This window comes from Oenanthe melanoleuca, chromosome 3, assembly GCF_029582105.1.
Source record: "Oenanthe melanoleuca isolate GR-GAL-2019-014 chromosome 3, OMel1.0, whole genome shotgun sequence".
Taxonomy (NCBI): domain Eukaryota; kingdom Metazoa; phylum Chordata; class Aves; order Passeriformes; family Muscicapidae; genus Oenanthe; species Oenanthe melanoleuca.
In genome coordinates, this window is record NC_079336.1 from 22627399 (window position 1) to 22648258 (window position 20860).

Below are 20860 nucleotides of genomic sequence, written 5' to 3' on the forward strand. Positions count from 1 at the left end.
GCTGTCTCTCCAGCTACCCAGTAAACATGTGGTCAGTGTCTACAGGGTCAATCTATGGAATGTTGAATTTCTAATTACATGTTGTGTTTTTCTTCACCTTCCACTAGAGGGCAAAAGCTGCTGGTATAAATTCTTATAACCATTCCTAATATGTTAAAAGTACAGTATTGAAAGGGGACAGGAGGTCACAGTTAATGAAGTTATTCTCCATCTGCAGTATTGTTAAAAAATTACCTTAAACAAGTGTTCCCTTGGAAATGACAAATGGAAACTACCAAAATGATTATCTATATCTTATATTAGGGAGAGTGGATACGGTGAGGACCTAAAACTAGGATCATGTGATGTGCTGGCTTGGGGTGTAAGGTAATGTCAGCTGGAAAAAGGGAAGGCTGGGGGAAGACCTCCTCACAAGATACCAGTACTTAAAAAACAGTTGTGGAGAGGACAGAGGCTTTCTCTTCTCATGGATCCACATGGAGAAGACAAGATACAATAGGTTCAACTAGCAGGAGGAGAGGATTCATCTGGTTATATAAAAGACTTTTTTTGTGAGAGGGACCAATCACTGGAACAACCTCTATAGGGATGTGTACAGTCCCCACCACAGTTGGGTTTTGAGATGTGTTTGGACAGGGTGCTAGGTTACCTCACCTAAGCTCTCTGTCCCTCAAAAGGCTGAGCCCTTCCAATCTTTGCTATTCCAAGATTCTATGATTTATAGGAGGCACAATAGATGTAAGTACCTGTTAGGGCAGACACCACTAGATTTTAGAAAATCAACTGTTTTTTGAAGGAGAAAGGAATGACCTACCCAAGCAAAGAGGCAAGAAATGAGTGGATGCAGCTCCCTCAGCCTCTAAGTCCCTAATGACTTTCAAACCTTTCTTTCTGTCAGTAAGGGCTGAATACACGATTTATGAACACCCCTGTGAAAATCTCCCTATTTGTTAAATATTTAGCAGCACAGCCTTGAAAATGGATTGGAGCTGCCTTTTTGTAAGCAGTGTGAGAAATGTAAAAAAATTACCATTTCTGTCTGGTCAGGTATTACTTATAACAGTAGCAGAGGAGAAGTTCTCTTTAATGTCCAACTTTGTGCTCAAGCCAATTTCATTTTTTTCCTAAATGGTCTAAATGGAATTTTCTTGAAACCACTAAATGTAGTCATGCCAAGAGTGTCAACTTTTCATAATCACTTGCAGATCTCCAGGCTCATAGGTAGGTAGAATATTTAAAGGGGATCTTTATTATTTTTAAAATTAAATCCCTGATCTTTACTTCATCATCCAATCTCCTACTCATTGGAGTTTGTATTTGATTAATAGTAGCATAGTGGGAACTGACATTCTGTGAATACAGCAGCCTTTTGAGGTTGCCATGGAAAAACACTTTTCTCCCAGACATCATCCCAGCAGCTTTTATTTTCTAGGAGACAGTTTTTTCTCTCTTTTGAACTTTGATATTTAAATGTTGCACTTGTGTAGATGTATTGTGGTTGATCAATTTACTGTCTGTGATCCAGAAAAATTGCTTTGGTGTAGAAAAAGATATTAGAGGTAAACAAGTCAGTTCATTAGTGCTGAGCTACAAATTGGACCTCCTAGTTGGGAAAATATTAATCATTAATATTGCTGTGTCTTCTTTGTATATTATTTTTATGACATTTTTGGGATTAATGATTTATTTTAATGATATATTTAGATGACATTTCATTCACTTTTGACTTGCTTTGATAATGCCTTCAGAAAATGCACCTAGAGCTCCTGCTCAGCTCATCTTTAAAGAAAGGTGTTTCTCTTGAAGCTCTTTTTAGAAAGATCATAACTTTCTAAACATAATCAATTGCTATCTTCAAAGCCATTGAATTAGCAACAGAACTTGGAGGTATCTCAGGCTCAACAGGAGTCCCAGAAACATGCACTTGGCATGGAGGTGTTGTCAGCCTGGCACCACCTGGAATGGGGTCAATGGAGTGTCACATTTCTCTGGAGATAGCTCTTCCAGCAGAAGAGAAAATAATTGATTACCGTGTCACTGCTTTTGGCCTGGGCAGTTAGACAAGTTTGAGAACCTTTCTGTCCTATTTCCATGGGAGAAGCTGCTGATGTAGGACCCTGGCATTCCTTTGGTGTGCTTCTGTTTATTTAGAAAACGTGCCCACAAGGCAATAGGATCAAGCCCCAGCAGGCACTTTCTAGGCTCAGAAACAGAATCCAGAACCGTGCTTCCCAGTGAACACACCCAGGAGAGTTCAAGCTTCCTCTTGAAACAGAGTTACAGCCATTTGTTTCTTTCTGCCTTTGCCTTTTTCAGATTCTCTGTTGGGACAGATTAAACCAGTCCTAAGCACCAAACACAGCTTTGAGATGCTTTGTCTTCGTTCTTAGAAGTCTCTACATAATAAAAGTTTGAGTTCATCCTAATATCTGTCTTTCTAGGATGATGGCATCTAGTCTTTTTACATAGTGGATTTCAGCCAGATGTTTTTTATACAATAAACATTCCAAAATATAGTAGAAATTCTGGCCCTGGCTAACAACTCCCTCTGAGGACAGAAGAAACCCAGAGGAAAAGGCCATTGTTAACAGCATTAGCAGAAATATGGAAGTGAGTAATTGAAGAATACCAAACCAGATTTGGTGTGTATGAAACCTGTATGAGAAACAAAAATGATACTTGTGCACTTCTTATTGAAGATAGTGTAAAAGCAAGGCCTGAAGGAAAAAGAAAATACTAGGATTTGCAAGTCTGTCAGGATGTTTTACAGCATAGGTCTGAAGGACATTGTAAATCTGTATTGAGATTGTTGTTTTTGCTTTACTTTTCCTAGAGATACAAAATGCAAAAGAGGTTGGTGCTTAAGGACTGAATCTTTCATATAAATTTTATTTTGTGTAATTTCAAAGAGACTAGAGGCATTATAATCATAAATTGCCCCTTTACATTATATTATTTTCTTTCCCTGTGGTTGAAAGTATTCCTTGCTGTGCTACTGTGGGTGTTTTACCATTTATTGGTACTGACTATTTCATATTCACTATCATTCAGGTAAAGTGGAGACACATAAAAGTGTTTTATAAAATTATTTGCTTTTTGTACATGTTTAAATAAATGGTTTTAGTCTTTGAGAAATCATCCATTTTTCCTATGGTGAGGGAATGTATCCATGTTTAATAAGGGTCTAGAGTACCTAATTTATTTTAAAGGGGATTAAAGACTTGACAGAGTAGTGCAAATGTGAATGTTCTCTGGTTACTATAGTTGAAATATTCTTACTTCTTATGTGTTATGTCTCACTGGTTCCAGTTTGAAGCTGGTGCCTCAATTAGCAAAGGTTGCAGACCCTCCAGAGAGTGACTTAGATTTATGAAAAATGTCTTTTGCTGAGAACAGTTCAGAAAGCTTTATATTAGTTCAGAGGCAGCTGTGATTCATAGCACAATAAAAATCAACTGACCTTTTAAAGGTAAATATGTCTTGCTGATTACAGAGCTAAATGAGCAAAGGTCTAATGAAGATATTATATAACCATCTTTTTCTAAGCCTTGTCTTAGTCTGTAAAAGGTTATTTTGGGCAGGTGTATAATTTCTCTTTGAAATTATATGCTGCTAGTACTTATATATTGTAAAGGTACTCTGCTCTCCTTGGTACAATTTTGCAGCCACAAATGCAGATTTGTCTATTTTGCTCTTTCACTTTTCTTAGAAATAATAAATAAAAAATGCCACATTAAGAGAAATCTGAGTACCATCAGGAAAAGTTAAAAACTGTTGATTAACCTTGTAAGAGTAGTGCAGAATTTTGTAACTGTCAAAGGAAAAAAGACTAGTCACTGTAAAACCAATATTCATCTCCCACATCAACAGACACAATATTTCCACATTTGTATGGGAGATAGGGCTTCTTGCCAGCTGCTTTGGCCTGAAGATGAAAGAATGCCAGTGACAGAGTTTGATGAGGTCTCCCTGAGACTACACAGCCATAAAAAGTAAAAAGTCGTAGTGGCATTCCCACCTCAGATCTGCTGGACACAAGCACGCTCCTATATGACTCTGAGGGATGATAGCCACACAAAGTCTAGTAAGAAGGGGCTAATCCAGCCTCATTCTGCCTACTTCATATTCTGGTACTTTTAATTTGACTGTGTCATGTGCTGTCTCAAGAACACACAAAAAAAATCATATTTTTAAGGAAAAATCAGGAAGAACAAGATCTGTAGTCTTTTGGTTAAACTCAGGACAGATATGGGATATTTTCTACAGCAAGGCAGACACATTTTGGTTTACACTCACACTTGATGGAAATAACACAGGTAATCAGCCTCCAGGTCTTTGGGATGAAGTCACCCAGGCCAAGGCACTTGTTTGCTTTACAGCTGGCAGAGGAATTGTGTGATTGATATGAATTGTATGATTTTGGGCAAGATCCAAACACCTTCCTTTATGGGACCTGCAAGACCAGTTGTTATTTCAGCAGAAAAAGGGTACAGCACTTGGCTTATGTGCTCCATACTCACTAAAGCACTACTTACAGTTCTGTATAAATGAGCCATATGTGACTGACTTCCTTAAGACCAGACCCACCTGGCTAGTAGAATGTATAGACTCTTCTATGATGACTTCAAGGGTTTTTGGTCAGAGAAGACTTGTGGAAACTGAGACGACTCTATATTGTTGATTAACTATTTTTCTTCATTTTCAATTGATGAATTTCTTGCCTTCTTTTAATTAAACTCTCTAAAATAATTAATATTAAGAGTGTCTCTCCAGAAATAAAAAATAATTTTCCTCTCTGTGAAGACTGTCACACAGTTTGACTCTTTAGTTTGAAAAGAGGATGCTTTCAAAATAAGGGAAGCAAATATACTTATTGGACAGAAAAAGGTATTTACTTTTGTCAGGTCTAAGGACAGACTTGAGACCTCATATTCAAGAAAAAAAGGTAAGGCAGAATCATGACTCAGAGGGGCATTTCAGATTAACAGGGCAGGCAGTGAATACCAGCAAGAAAGGCCAGGATGACATAACACAATAGAAATGTGTTTTTCATTGATTTTTTCTCTGTGCAATTTGAGAAAAAGAGCTGTTGCATTCTCAGGTCACTGCCTGACTAGGGAACTTTTCTTTCTTGTGAGCAGTGGAGAATTCTTCTCAGAGGGCATAGCCATACATCAGAAAGGGAACAGGATATGAACAACACTTTCCTTCTTCTCCTTGTGGTTGACCCTTTTTACTTTCCCTGGGATACAGATGTGCCATATTCTGACAAGGCAATGAATATCTCAACTCTAGGGTTTCCTTCAATGGAACACACTTACCACGATGCCACAGGTGTTGCTAGAACTTTGTACCTGTGTGCTATCAAGGATTTCCCAGCCTCAGGAGTCATGGGATGCTGGGTTTGGAAGAAGAAGTTCTGTTCCAGAGCATCAAGCAGCTCTGTGTGTGTGTGTAAGGTCTGGGGGTGCCTTGGCCTGGCTGACACTGGGAGCCACATGAGTGTCAGAGGGTGTTGCCACTGAGAGGATCTAGGCACCTTACCCCTTCCTTACTCTTCTTTTGCCTAAATTTATTGCTCTGTAAAAATCTATTGAATAAATAAACTTGTTGCCTAAAGTTATTGCTTTACTTTTCTTTCTTGGGAATAACAATCACACACACACACAAAAAAAAAAAAAAAAAGAAGTTAAATGGTTCAAAGCTTCTGTTGTTGCTAAAGTAGATTCCTTCTCTGGAAAGAAACCAGGGCAAAAGAGAGAAATATAAAACAATTCCATAAAGTAACTGCAGAAAATTAGAGTATATTCCACTTCAGCTTATTCCTTTGTGTACAAGGGCCAGTTTAGTAGATCAGTTTTGCTTCTCAAAAAGTACAGTGTAAAAATCAATTTTCTTAGAAGAGCAATATTTTTAAGCAACACATAATTTGCTGATTTACTATTTGATATCTAAATGCCAAAACAAATTAATGCCTTTGATACACTGAAAATAGCAGGCTTCTTCCAATCTTTTGGAGAATTCTCAAACACCCAAATCCCAAAAACCTTTTCTTTAAAGATGATGTGTCTGTGTCACTCTATAGGGAAATGTCACAAGCTTATGATCTTAGCATTGCCTTTATAAACTCCAGCTGATCTGTTTACCTGCATTGTAATTAAAATTTCATTGAAGTTGTATGGTTCTTCACTTGAGTCACAGCCATCAAACTTCACTACACAGATGCAAGATATATAATAATCAAAATGATGGAAAGTTACCAAGATTCAAAAGTTTACTGCACATACTAATTACTGTTATACAGCATTTTTTAGTGAAATATTTGTATGATTTATGTCTATGAAATTTCAGATTAAGGAAAGCTCTTCTGGAGGAGATTTGAGAAGACAGATATTTGAAGTGATGGAAATATGGTTGCAGTTTTAAATAACTTTATGTACATTATCTCATACTAAAGGTTTCATAAAGTAGGCACTTTTGCTGTGATTTTTACTTGAAATGTCTCTTTGTAATTCAAAAGGGATTTATCCCCTCCCCACCCTTTTAATTACAGGAATATAATGTAATAGAAAACAGGCCATATCTTGAAATAGATTTTAATTCAGACAAGGACCAGTAAGAGTCTGCTGAAGACAGATCTCATTGCTTTGCTATCCTCTGTATGGCTGAGGGTATTTGTTTTAATAATTAATATAAATTTTAGTGATATTTTATATAGAAATTGAACTGATAATGGATTTCTTTTTCCTGTGTTTAACCTCATGCTCTCTCCAACCTGTGACATCTTGGCTTGGCAGCCCAGTCTTCCCATGGTGCCTATTCCAGAAAATGAGATGCTCATCTCCAAGGAGGTAATCAGTTGACATTTAATGGATTTTAGCATTTGCATGCTAACTTTATCTTTTTTTCTAGTGCAGAGACTACATAAACATTAATTTTTCTTAATGATCAATGAAGAAAAAAAACCAGAGCTGTTTTGCCAACTATGTTGCTTATGTGAATTTGAAATAACAGTAACATTTATGGTTCCTGATGTGCTGCTGGGATGTTAGCAAGTGGGAATGGTTAAATTATGCTGTTTGTTAAATTATGCAGCCATATTTAAATAACACATTCCACAATTTTCAGTCACTGATATAGCTTCTGTTTTAACTACTAGGTGCTACAACAGCTACCAGAAGCACTTAGGATAATTAGTTATTGAGAATTTCATAAAAGACAGTCAAGAAAACATAAAGCCTCTTTCAAGTTTGCCCAGTATCAGAATTCAGTGCCAGGTTTTTTTGACTTTGAAGAAGGATTAAAATTTTCTTGAAGTCTAAATTCAGTGGCCAATTCCCTTCTACATCTGTATGTCTAAACTCTAGGACCATGGTGGTTACCAACCTAGACAATTCATTCAGTGAGAGCAGAAGCAATCTATTAGTCCTTATCAATTTTCTCTTGTGACAAAGCATATAGAAAATTAAAAAACTTCAGCTGGCACTGGCAAGTCCTTTTCTCCAACAAGATCATGAGCATGAAGATGAATTATGGACTCAATGTTGAAATAAACATATGTAATTCAATTAATAATCACACTCTTTACTCAGACTTTTGAATGTAATAGGACATTGCTCATTACAGGACATTTTCATTAGTATTTTAGAAATTCACCTATGGAGGCATAACTTAATACCAACAATAGCAGTATGAGAATGTTTGTGACAAAAGAATGAATTTTTTACCGTCAGAACCTCTTTTACCAGGTGCATTCTCACAATTATTTCACTAGTTTTTCAATGAATGTAAAAATACACATAGGAATGATAATTACCTATTTATAAACAGTTTCTTTTTAATTTATTATTTCAAAATTAGATTCTAGTTTGTCTGAAATAAGCAACATGACAATTCAAATAAATGAAAAGGATGTTTGCCAATAATTGCTACCAAATGAGTAACTTCTTTTTAGTTTTGAAAAATATTGTGGGAGTTTTGGGGTCAAGCCCTTGACATTTTGGAAGTGGATGATTTGCTGAGTTCTGAGTTTATTGACAACATATCAATATATCCTCAGAGTTTATCTGAGTTTCCACTGAAAAAAGAAGAAAAAGGGGTGGGGGCAAAGATAAAAATGCAAAGAGGTTGATATCTCAGTTGTTGGGTGGATCAAGAGACTGTGGTTCTGCACCAGGAGAATGAAGGCATGACTGTAGTCTCTTATCCTCATGTGCATCCCTGGCCTCTCTGCACAGGGTGTCAGAGACTTGGAGCTATTTCATATCTCTTTTTGTTTGAATCTCCATCACAGCCCTCCAAATCTGCTCCTTTGCTCTTTGCCTTTGACATCTCTGCTTGTTTCTGCACCATCAGTCCCCTTTCCTCTGCCTCCCAGGAGCCACTTCTTGATTCTCTCAAAAGCAGTGTCTGCTATGGAACTACTCAATGAAAGACCCAAAATGCCCTCACAAAGTGAAGTTAGACTAAGAATTCCTTTCAGATCTTCTCAGATAGGTTGTTTTTTTCCATCTCAGGTAGAAAGATTCAGAAATATTGAAGTAATGGCATGTCATTAGAAGGCAGTGAGAGGGACTGAATAGCTCTGAGGATGAATTTGTTTTTAAGCAGATTTGCAGTACATCAGGAATTCTAAGACGTGCTGATATACACACATATATGTTTACATGCATATTTGTGTGTGTGTGTGTGTGTCTGTATTTGCAGTGTCTGATGATGCAGATGATTTTCCTGTATTTGAAAAGAGAGGGAAGCAAACAGCTAGATCCTTGTGTCTCATCCTTTGCTTTACAATTTGCACATTAAGGAAGAATTTTGCAAAATCTAATGGAAAGACAGTTCTTTTCAAAGAGAGTTCTCTAAGAGATAAGACACATAATGTAACTGATGCATTATTAACATCAATTCAGAAAGTGAAGGATCTGACACTGACATGGTAAAGTCAGACACAAAAGAGTTCAAAATTCCTTTGTTTAGGGGCCCACTTGGTCTGTTCTAAGGCAGGTAAAATATATTAGGACTGTTTTCTAAAAGTTCCCTTATATTTTAAACAAGCATTTTGAACAGAATTTCTATGTACATTTTTTTTAAGAGTGCAAATGTGCTACAACAATGGGAGAATTCTTACCATGACCAGGAGAACAACTATATCTGATGAAGCTGTGGTTGCATTTGTAAGGACCAAAGACAGTCAAGAGGAAAGGAGAAGATTTATAAGTGCTGTTATCAGTACACTTTGTGTCTCCTTTGATTAACATCTTATTGGATGACTTATAATAAGGATAGCTGGAGACAAATAATTAGCTTTAACATTGAAAAAAAAGTGTCAGATACCATTTGGCACAGCTGAGCAAGCTGACTATTTGTGCTGTTCCCTGGGGCATGTCACTAATATGTACTTTGCAGCTATGACTATGCAGGTGGACTCCAGTCCGTGTAGAAATATCAGGAAGAATTGTGTCAGGCTCACAACAAACTGCTCAGGAAGTAGCATTAAGAGATGACACATTTATTATTTTCTCTATTACAAATCAAAGGAAACATTTTTCATAAAACTGTTCAAATCACTTGTACAGAGCAAATGATCTAATATTCCCTCAAATTTTTAATTTCATTTTTAGAAGGAGAAAGTGACCAGGGCACATCATGTTGGCCATGTGAAGGCTGAGCAATCTCTTTGTTTGTTTAATGGATGTTAGAGAAGACACAAATGCATCTAGAGGTGACTCTCTTTTCTCATTCTCAGTCAAGAAGGACTGAACAAAGGCATCTGTTTCCCTTGAGATCTGTTGTTGGAAATGGAAGTATACAGTTCTGATATCCAGAAGGAGAACAACATTTATTCTGTCTTGGAGACTGACAGGGGAGCAGCACAGTACTGGGAGCAGTTTAAATTATTTGGGACTGCCTTGTTAGCAGATCTGGAGTAGCGGCTTCTTGGACATAAGTTGTTGTCAAGCTGTCTCTGTAAAACAAACACATTTTCACCATTTTCTCTTTTATATAGTTGGGTTTTCAGAAATGTATGTTATAATGCTTTCCCTTTCCAGTGCATTAAAAAAAATGCAAGGTAGATCTTGGTTGATGATTTTAAAAATCACATCTTTCAGGCACCTGCATTGTTCATTTTTATTTGAGAACCTATCTTGACTCTAGCAACAGTGTATACCGAATTTCCACCTTATGAGTTTCATAACCCACAAATCCCCACCTAATTTAAGGACTTTTTTTTTTATCAGTGAATTCTGTTTGGATGATGAACTGATTAGGAAACAATCTGCCAAGTCATAAGCCCAATATTACTCTTACTGCTATCATAAGACCCTTAGATCACTCTCTTATATTATCTAAATTATTATCTGCTCTCTTTATCTAAAATTGTATATAGGCTCATACTTAACTTCACCTGCAATGTTCCTCCCTCAGAATGAGAAAGTAAGAGTGATTTGTGCAGTTCCAAATGGGCAGATGCTCTGTGAAATGTAAACACCTCTAGGAAGGAGTGAGAGAGGAAATGAGGGAAATGGGCTGGTAGCTTCTCCTTACTAATTTATATTGCTTTCCTCAGAGCAAAGTGTTCACTGGAAATAATAATGAAAAAAACAAAACCAAAAACAAACAACAAACAAACAATCAAAATGGAGGTACCTTTGTATTCAGAAGAATAGCATTCATGTAATTTTAGCATTATTCTGTTAGGGCATGTACCAAGTAAGACCTGTGACCTCCCTGTGTAAGAAAATAAATAAACTGTATTCTCCTCCTTGTGAAATCCTCTCTACAACCAGTGCATTTTAAATGGAGGAGGTCTGAAGGATACTCTTTGAAACATAACCAAGCAATAAGTCAGTAATATCTGATATGTACTGTCTTCCTTTCAAGCAAAGCTAGTATTTGCCCAGGCTATGATGTGTGAATGGTGTTACAATCAGTCTCAGAATTTTACTGAGTCAGAATCTTTAGAGAAAATGTGGGGCACATGTACCTGTATAATTGGAAAAACCTGATTGTTTGCAGGGGCTAAAAGTATGTCCTCATTACCCTTATTCATCTATGATTTCCAAAATCCCAAGTCTACAATTACAATTACTAATAAATGACTCATTACAGTTACCATTACAATTACTTCAGATCCCATGTGATCTTTTGCTGAAGTTGAGTAATTACTCAGTTTTATCTGTTTGTTGTTTATAAAAGATCTGCAATATTTACTTGACAATCAATAACATTTCTAAAGTCAACATTCATAAAAAGACCCCATAAGAGAAAGCTGATTCTATCGACTTCAGTGGCGACAGGATTTTACCAACACTTTTGTGCAAAGTAACAAAAGTTCTTGAAATTTGAAATTCTGTGAAAACATCAATAAGGTCCAAAGTTCTGTTATACACTGCTCTCAGTCTTTATTTACTTAAGGAGTGTTTCTGCTCAGAAGTCAACAGTAGTATTAATCATTGATAGATTCTACATATAAAAGGAAAATGTGCCCATTTTATGAAAGTGTCCTTGTTATAAAGAATTTATGTAAAGGGTTTTGCTTCAAACAAAAGCTCCAAACTAAATAGCATTATCACAGCAAAGTGATGTTCTTCCAGTTAAACACCCTCCCCACTGGACCCTGAATTCTTCTGTAATGATTCAGCTCTTGCATACTGCCCAATACCTTTTCAACTTGTAAAGAAGATTCCAACCTGTCAAAGTAAGGACAGGGATGTGATAGTTACCTAATGGAGCTAGAGGGAACTCTACTGGAAACACTCCCAGCCAAAGGCCAACTTTATGCAAGCACCTACTTTTCCCATTTGGCACTGGGATAGATCTTTCCAGATGGGCTGGGGAAAAAGACAGTGTTGCTTCTTGTGCTTTCCTAGGAGACATGGGCTCATCATGTGTCACATCAGGATGTACTATTCACTTCTTGCTTTCAGCCTTGCACAAGTTTGCAGCCTTGTTCCCCAAAGAGTGGAGAGCTGGCACAGACTGGGATGGCAGAACCTGGCTGCCTGTTCCTCTCTGGAGTTGTGGTCTCACCACCCTTAGTTTATTTTGACCAAGCCAAGGACTGCAACCCTAAGCTCTCTCCATAGATTTATAGCAGTTCATTTAACTGAAAATTTAGTGACCTTGAAAATGAACATTAAAAGTAGGAATAGCTACTGCTTTTACTAAATGAGTAAGATTTTCAGGTGTTAGCTGTGACGAATTCTTGAATCTCTAAATTGAATAGGCCACTGAAACAGTAAACTGTTGTCTTCTGATACTTATAAATAGAAAGGCAGGTCCAAACAATGCACACTTCTTAATTATCAAATAAAAACTTTAAATATCAGAAGAAAAACTTTATAGTGATGTTATACCTGAACAATGCTTTAATATTTTTCCTTTAAGATTTTACATGTTCAACAGGAAATTTATATTGCAACGGGTGTTTGGGCAATACTTTAGTCAGCTTCAATTATATCTTCTAGTTTTAAGTAAAACCTTTCAGTTATATCCTACTGACTTGAAAGGGCATATTAGATCACCATGCTGTAACAAGGAAAATGCATTATATGCATTTAGAAAATTTTATTTGTAGGGTGATTGCATAAAAATAGTTACTATAAATATTGTAGTTTTATAAGTTTACATTTAAAAGTCTGAAAGGGTACTAATACAAGAATGATAAAGAGAAAGTTTGAAATATCAATATATGATTCAAACTGCAATTTGAATCTAATTCTACCTGGCATTAATAAACAGCTGTTGTTATCAGTCCCCTACAAAGAATGGCAGGAGTTCTGAGAAACAGTTTTAGAGGAAAAGAACTTGCCATGAATAGCTAGTCAAAACATAGTTGTAGGCTGAAGAAGGTGTTTTAAAATTATTCAATACTTAAGTAATGCATAAGTAATCACAGAATCAGATTAAAATTAACTGTAGTGTTTGATCACTCTTATGATATAAAATATTTTTCCTTGTGGCTAATCCAAATTTTCCCACTTGCTGCCTTGTTTTCTTTCACCATGCAAATCTGAGTTAAATCTTTCTTAAATGGCTGGGAAGGGAAAATAGATACCCCTTAGCCACCCCTCATCTGTCACACATATTTCCCAGAAATCTACAAACACCTGTAACTATCCTGATAGTTGTCCATTGATTTCTTCTGCTTGCTTGACTAAGCAAAAAACTATTTGTATTGTGAGGGCTCAAAAATGGAAAAACTGTGTTCCAGATGCAGGCTCTCTGGTGCCCAGCAGAGGGGAATACCTTCCTTCAACCTGCTGGCTATGCTCTAATTAATGCAACTGTGTTTGAGGCTATCCTTCATCCCAAGGCTGGACTGATGCACATGCAGTGTGCTGTCAGCTAGACCTCATGTCCCTGTCAGCAGAGCTGCTGCCAGTCTGTCAGTCAGTCAGTCTGTCAGTCACAGTCCTGTACCATTGCTTGTGTTATTCACTTCCTCCTCCCCTCCTTGTCCCCTACCCCATGCAGAATTTTGCATTTGCCTTTGCTCACAAATCTTCTGCTAGCCTGTTCCTCCAGTCTGGAAAAGTCCTCCAGAATGGGAGTCATGCTCTTGGCATACCAGTCTCTCTCACCCTCCAAATCAGGAACATCCACAGACTTCCTGGACATACAGGCTCTCCAGATCTCTGATGGAGGTGTCACCCTAGCATCCTCTGAAACACCACCTGGAACAGAGATTTTGGACTGTTGAATATTATATTTTTAGACCAGTGTCCCAGATAGTTATTGATCCCTGTAGTCTATCCTACTCCTTGGTTTGGGTGCCAGGCTATTACAGGACACTGGCATTACAGGGGGAGGCAAGCAACACCTGTCACATGAATGAAAGGGTGGCCACATGCTCTGTCCTCCCAGCATGAGGTTCAAAAACGTGGAAAGTGAAAAATCAATGTGAATCTGAAATGTTCTCTGATGTGCAATTAGTCAAGGTGATGCTTGTCTGTTGAAATTTGCTATGTGAAGAATTCCTCAAGAGTATCAATGCATGAAAAATCATTTCTGGTTCAGTGAGAAGAGTTATAAAAGTAGAGTGCACCAAACCAGTGATCAAAAAAATAGAGAAGTGCTGAATGAAGTTTTCCACCAGTTTTTACAACTGTTCCTGCATAACATATTGCAGTCTTTATTCTCCTCTTAATTTTTTTTTTGCTTTTTATTTTCATTTTTCTATAGGTTTCCAATGAAAGAGGTTCTGTTTAGATATGATGGTGAGTATCACTGTTTTTAAAAACTTGATTCACAATTTGAATATGTAACTGCTTTGCTGTCACTTTATAATTTTATTTGAAAAGATAATAGGATGCTTTAGGTACACAATTCAGTGTTTAGATAATAAGATGGCTATATTTGGAGAATGATTGCCTATGAATAATTACCAATTCAGAATAATTCCAATTCTTAGCATGACAGAATAAAGTCGCAATATAATTAATTTTAAGTGGTATGCAATCAAAATGATTGGAAGAAATTGAGGTATACTCTGGAATTAGATTGTGAAAGGATATCAGGGAAATAAGATGAATTTTTTTATATTTGAGCACATAACCACATACTGCCATTAAATGAATGGTTTGCTAGAATTAAACAATACCCCATTGCAAATAATGTACGATGCTTGAGAGCTGATTTAATGAAGTACTTAGCAAGAGAGGCCAGCAAATAGGTGATACTCAAAAGGCTGGAAGGTTCAATGTCCTATTTTTCTCTTTCCTTGTTTCAGTCTTCACCAAAAAAAAAAAAAAAAAGATTAATCATCACTAAAAGTTTATTTCAATTATTATTAAGAATTTGAGAATAGGATCATGGAGAGAAATGGAAAATAACACCTGAAGGAGTACTGAGGTAAATTGGAGTAATCAGGATGGAACAACCTAATGAAATTTACCTTTAAATTACTTAACCCAAGCAATTTCTCAAACACTAGTGATTAGCAGTATGAGTAAGTTCCCAGAAAACTGGAGAAAGAAAGGTAAACACAATGTTCTGTCCAAGCAAAAGAGGGAAGGAAAATCTAAAGAACCACATAAAATTCAGTCCTAACAGCATTTCCAAGGCACTGACTGGAACAAAGTATTAAACAACACATTTGTGAGCATCTAGAGAATGGTAAGATGATAAGATTATTTGCACAGGGACACATCAGAAACAAATCCTATCAAGTTGATCTCATTTCCTTCTGTGACAGCAAAGCAGATATAAGGATGTGTTTTATACAGTGTATCTTCAATGTAGTCTCACATGACATCCCCGAGCAAGCAAAGCAGATACGGACTAAATTAAATCACATAAGGTAGATAGGTACTTGATTGGAAAGCAGGACTCTGAGAGGAGATTTTTGCTGCCTAAGTGGGAGAACATATACAAACTTCCAAAATGCTGTCTTCTAGCTCTAGCACTATAAAACTTTGCCATTAATTACTTTCTCAATGACATGGGCAATATGCTTACCCAATTTACAGATAATGCCCACTTGGGAGAACTTGCAAGCAGCGTGGAAGCCAGGATTTTAGTTCAAAAAAATTCACTTGCATTACAAGAATGGCTTGAAATAAATATGATGCAATTGATTAAAGAAAAATAAGAAGAAATATGAAGGGTACAGGCAGAAAAGGAATGAAAACAATACTTCAGGTGAGAAGCTGAGGATTATAGGGGGAGGAAAAACTGAGTCTGAGAAGAAGAGGTGATGTTTTCAGGGAGATGTTGAAAGGAATGCTTATAATATGATGAAGATAATCACTGGTTTTTTTCACTATTAGTGCAAAATCAATGGCATAGGATGTGGGAGGTTTAGAAAAGTTATAAAGGCTTCAGCGTCTTCACAGAGAAGATAAGAAATAAGGACAGAGTAGAGGCACAGCAGTTTCTCTCTTCATAATGGACTATTATAAAGGGATATTAGTCATTTTTCCATCTTTCCTATGAGTAGGAGAAAAAGAAATGGGTCTAAATTTCAAAGAGAGAGATTTAGTTTGAATTTGAACAGTTACAGCTCTGTGAAAATTTAAGTCCTAAAAGCAGTTTGCCTTAGGCTGCTGCAAAGGCAGGCAAGCTTCTCACAAGACAAATCTGATCTGCCAGCTCTCATTTTCTCCCACAGCCACAGGACAAATAAGGTGGCTGAATATATCTTTAGGGTTGGTTTGTTTGTTTGATTTTTTTTCTGTGAAACTATGAATTCTATTTGTTAATAGGTCATCAGGTTGTATAAATTAGGAAAACTAAGTGATCTCAGTGTACGTTATGTATCTTACTAATCTGTATTTTTGACAAATTGTGTTCATGCAAAAATCCTTCTTTTGCAGCCCAAAATTAGGATCCAGAGCTAAAACGGAATTTTGAAGCCTATTTCTATATTAAGAAGGAATCCACAGCACCAGTCTTATTGAAAGCACCATTTAAAAAATATTGCTTCCCATATGCTAGTTGCAAGGCAGTCGTAACCATCAAATATTCTTTCAAGAAATAATCTTATGTACAAGCGTAATTAACCCCAGAGATACACATTGGATATGACATTTCTTGAAGTGCTTGCTGTTTTAAGAGATGCCCAATATAACACAACATATTTTCTTTAGAAATAATATAAATGTTGAAATTAAATAAAGCTGTATTTTTATTGCAGAGTCTTTTTGTGATTCTTGTTTTTACTCCTGTAAATCTGGACAAATGCCAGCATTGCTGGGAAAGGAATGCTCCTGTGTGCTTAAACTTGGTCACATTTAGCCACCACACAGACACTCATTTTGTGAAGCAGTCCAGGGATTACCCATGTTTGTGTCAGCACCCACAGCAGCCAGCAGTGAGCATGCACAGTGATTTTCCCCTGCCATGCAATATTTCATTGCCCTTTTGACCATGCCAGGTGCTGAGTGCAGGCAGAATCCCCGTCCGTATTCCTGGCACACCAGGAAGAAACACCACTTCCCAGTTTATGCTGCTGGGTTTTTGATCTTGTGCTGCTTCCACATGATATTGTCCAAGCCTGGATCTTAAAGATTTTGCTCTCAAAATGCATTGTGGAAGTCTAAGGAAGCTGGTTGTCTATGCTAGCACGAGCTGCCTTGTCACTGTGTGATTAAGAATGGAGAATAATACAGTAACACACACACAACCTCTTCAAAGTAGCAGGAAGAGGTGATTTATTGAAAAGTTATTGCACTTTTATAGGATAGATCGTGTAATACAAAATAGAAAAGGCTTATTGGTGCAAGAAGGCAACACTTTTTTTGAAAACATGTTTTCTGTAAAACATTACATAGTACATGGACAGCTCTGTGATCAACAGGTGTTAATCTATGTTATTCATTTTTCCTTCTCTTGTCTCTGAGAAAAATCCACAGCCTGGGAAAGATCTGAGCTGGAGCTGAGAAAGCCAAGTTCTCCCCAGTGTCTTGGTCCTTTGAACCACAAGTCACCCCCCGGGTGACTCTGACATCGTGCTCAGGACCTTTGCATTGAGCCCTGTCCCAGAGTACATTTTATCTCCTGATACATTGTGATTGAGACTGATATTTTAATGAGAATCCCTGGTGTTTTCATGAAAATTAATATGATGAGCTATTTTATGAAATACTACCATAAAGAAAAGCATTAAAATTAAGACCAGTTTAAGTGGAATAGCCCAAAGGCTACTCAGCCTTTTGCCCTATTGGAACTGCTGTGAATTCAATCCAGCCTTCTTTTAAGCTGTTGGACTCTGTAGCTGTGAGAACAGAATGAAAGGTCAGCAATCAGTAAGTCCTTCTCTCTATAGGTAATATATAAATTTTTAAGAATATTGTGGAAAGATTGTGGTGTTTTTTGTATTAGTTTCTTTCTCAATGGAAAAATAGCAGACATTAATTGTGTAGATCTTGTGAATGGCATACCTATTAACCAGGTGGTGGAAATAAACTGAAAAAGCATTTTAGTCAGTTCAAGAGAGAGTTTGTGGGGACAGAAATCAACACATACAAATAGAACAAAAAAGTTTAAAAAAAAATTAAAAATAGATAAAAATTCATACATATAAAAACATCTGTAACTATAAATGTGTTAAAAATACTGTAGAAGCTGTAATAGATGTACCCACCAAGGACCTAATAGTATTTTTTGGGTCCAATAAAGCACTGAAGTGGCAAAAATTCACGTTTAAAGCCATGTGATGTGTGTGATCCACAAAAGCCTTAGTCTGCTGTCCTGCCCTTTTTTACCAAGGCATTTGTTTTGTTCTGAATTTGCTCCAACTCCAGATTCCTTTTCCTATTGAATTTCATTTTTGTAGAGCCCAAATCCATTCTAGCATGTCTAGCTGAGACATTGTTCACATGGCTTAAGTTTAAATTAACCCATGATATTGAATGAAGCCCATAGGTGAAAGGAACACAAGCAAGAGAAACAGCTACTGGGATTAGAGGAAGAGCAAAGGAGAAATCCTTTTGTTTACCTCCAGGTTTGTGATTTTGTTAATCTGTGCGTACTTTAAGAAACATTTTCCCTCTCTGGTCAAACATTTTCCATCTAAGAATGAAAAATGAGATTATATTGGCAATTAATTGGCAATTAATGTCTAGAAATTCTATCCTGGGAAACCAATGGAAAGTATTAGGAAAAAAATATTTAAGGAGAGATTATAAAGAGCAAAATAACATGAAAGTGATTGCTTTTTCTGTAGTATTAGTAAATTAATGGATGCTGCTTATTCAATAGTGTGATATATTTAACCCAGGTTCTGATACCTTTACCCTGATTTTAGTAATGATTTTCTGGTAAAATACACATTCCCACCAGGATCACAATGTCTGTATATCTTTATTGAGGGCTGAAGGGGATTCTTTTTGCCTCACTTCTCTTGCAGTCTGAGCCATGTTCACCTCCCTCTGTGCAAGTTTGTGATGTTTCTTTTGTTGCTACGTCCTACAACTCAAGCCATCAAGAAAATAACTTGTTAAAGTTGGCCCAAGTGGTCAGAAGGGAAATGTGTCCAGCACTATACGTGCATTTGGACAGTGCTATACTTGAGAAAATCTGGATGCTGATCAGAATCAGGACAGCCCTCAGCCCTAGGGTTCAACTGGCTGGCATCCAAAGCCTGGTTTGGTAAGGCACAGATCTGTGGTCTTGACTCAGTTTTAATGAGAAAATTGCTTAAATCTCAGGGAGCTCACAAGCTAAAGCTATGCAAAATGAGAAAAATAAAAGCAGAGAGAGAAGGATTTTGTTGGGATGATAAGAGTAGCAACTCAGGGATAGAAAAGGAAAAAACAAATCTGTACCTTAAGGTATAAAAAATCCTTGATGGCAGAGAATCAGGAAGTGGCAACTAGGCAACACTGAGGATCGGTCTGTTAAAAAGATTGCTGCGATACTTTGTGTCTTTTTCCTAATTAATAAAGATCAGACAAAGTATCGCAGCATGGATAGAAAAGGATACAAAGGAGGCTCTTTCAGTCTCAGTTTATTCCAGGGCGATGGTATGGCCGGAAAGAGGGAGAATCTCTCTCCGAACCAGGTATTCAGGAGAGGGGAATGGGAGCGGCTTTGGCTGGCTGCCAATGTGATGAGGACACAGGGGGACTAGGATCAGAATACCGACCCCCGGTGGGTACAAGGACACAGGGGAAGGTCACAGGACCGGAAGGAAGACATGAACTGGGGTTTGCAGGAAGGAGGTTACAGGGTATTTCATTTCTTATACCTCATATACCGAATTACAACAAAAGATTAAGATACAGACTTACTAGAAACAGCTGAGGGAGCTGGGGGTGTTTATCGTGGGGAAAAGGAGGCTCAGGGGAGACCTAGAATTGCCTGAAATGAGGCTGTAGCCAGGCAAGGGGATCAGTCTCTTCTTCCAAGTAGCAGGTGATAGGATAAGAATGTCCTCAGTGTGTATCAGAGGAGGTTTAGATTGGATGCTAGGAAAACATTTCTTCACTCAAAGGATGGTCAAGCATTGAAATAGGCTGCTGAGGTTAGTGGTGGATTCACCATGCCAGATATTGTTCAATAGGTGTGTGGATGAAGCACTTGGGGACATGGTTTAGTGGAGAACACAGTGATAGACTCGGTGATATTAAATGCCTTTTCCGAAGTTAATGATCCTATGATTCTAAGATTCAGTGGTGTGATCAGATAAGAGGACATAACTGAGATGAACACCAATATGTGCACACAATTTGGATGAACACCAATATGTGCATAACATCCTTGCAACACCAGCGCACTTTCTGAGATCTCACACTGTCAATGAAATACAGCGTGTATAATCCTTGTCGCCTTCATCTCTGACTGGTTGATGAGGTTTGAGATTGGCAAGTTCACATTAAACATCACCTCCCTGAAGCTAAATGCAGCCAGGCACAGGTTAATATGTTCACAATAGTTAATATGTTAATATGTTCAGTGTCTGCACTGATGGTCTAATGAAGGTGGCATGTGGTCCATCCTGTATTGGGATCACTGCCAAATTTTCGTGCTTGATTTGTGTTTCTTGGGAGGTTCCTATTGGGGTGTGAGCCACAATGACTGCTGCTACCTGTTCTGCAAGTCCTAGTGAAGCACCATTTATGAGAGCCCCTGCAGTTGTATGACTACATGGGCACAGTGCTGGTTCATGCACAGGGTCCCCACTCTTCACAGGCTCCACTGGCTGAGCCCAGAGTGGGCTGACCTGAGCTTGACACAGTGCAAGAGCATGGCTGGCAAGAAGAATGGGATGGCTCCTGCTTGAGGCTGACCAAGTGATCCATCTGGCACGGGAAATATGGTCAGTTACTGTGGTGGGTAGAACTAAAAGGCTGTGAGGCCATAGCAACCGAATAATATTAATAATATTGTTATTATTAGTAATAATAGTAAACCATGT

At 37.5% G+C, this 20860-nt stretch overlaps 1 protein-coding gene across 3 annotated transcripts in view; it reads left to right on the plus strand.

Moving 5' to 3' along the window:
* MLIP (muscular LMNA interacting protein) overlaps positions 1 to 16634 on the plus strand; it is a 100594-nt gene extending 83960 nt beyond the window's left edge. For 2 of the 3 annotated variants that reach the window (XM_056486446.1, XM_056486445.1), the window contains 3 exons: positions 6798 to 6851; positions 14185 to 14219; positions 16317 to 16613. In XM_056486446.1, the coding sequence (XP_056342421.1) occupies positions 6798 to 6851; positions 14185 to 14211 (81 nt within the window). In that variant the 3' untranslated portion in view covers positions 14212 to 14219; positions 16317 to 16613. Of the gene's footprint in view, positions 1 to 6797; positions 6852 to 14184; positions 14220 to 16316 lie in introns of all 3 variants that reach the window. The other variant, XM_056486447.1, reaches the window with a different exon arrangement.
* Positions 16635 to 20860: the final 4226 nt, after the last annotated feature.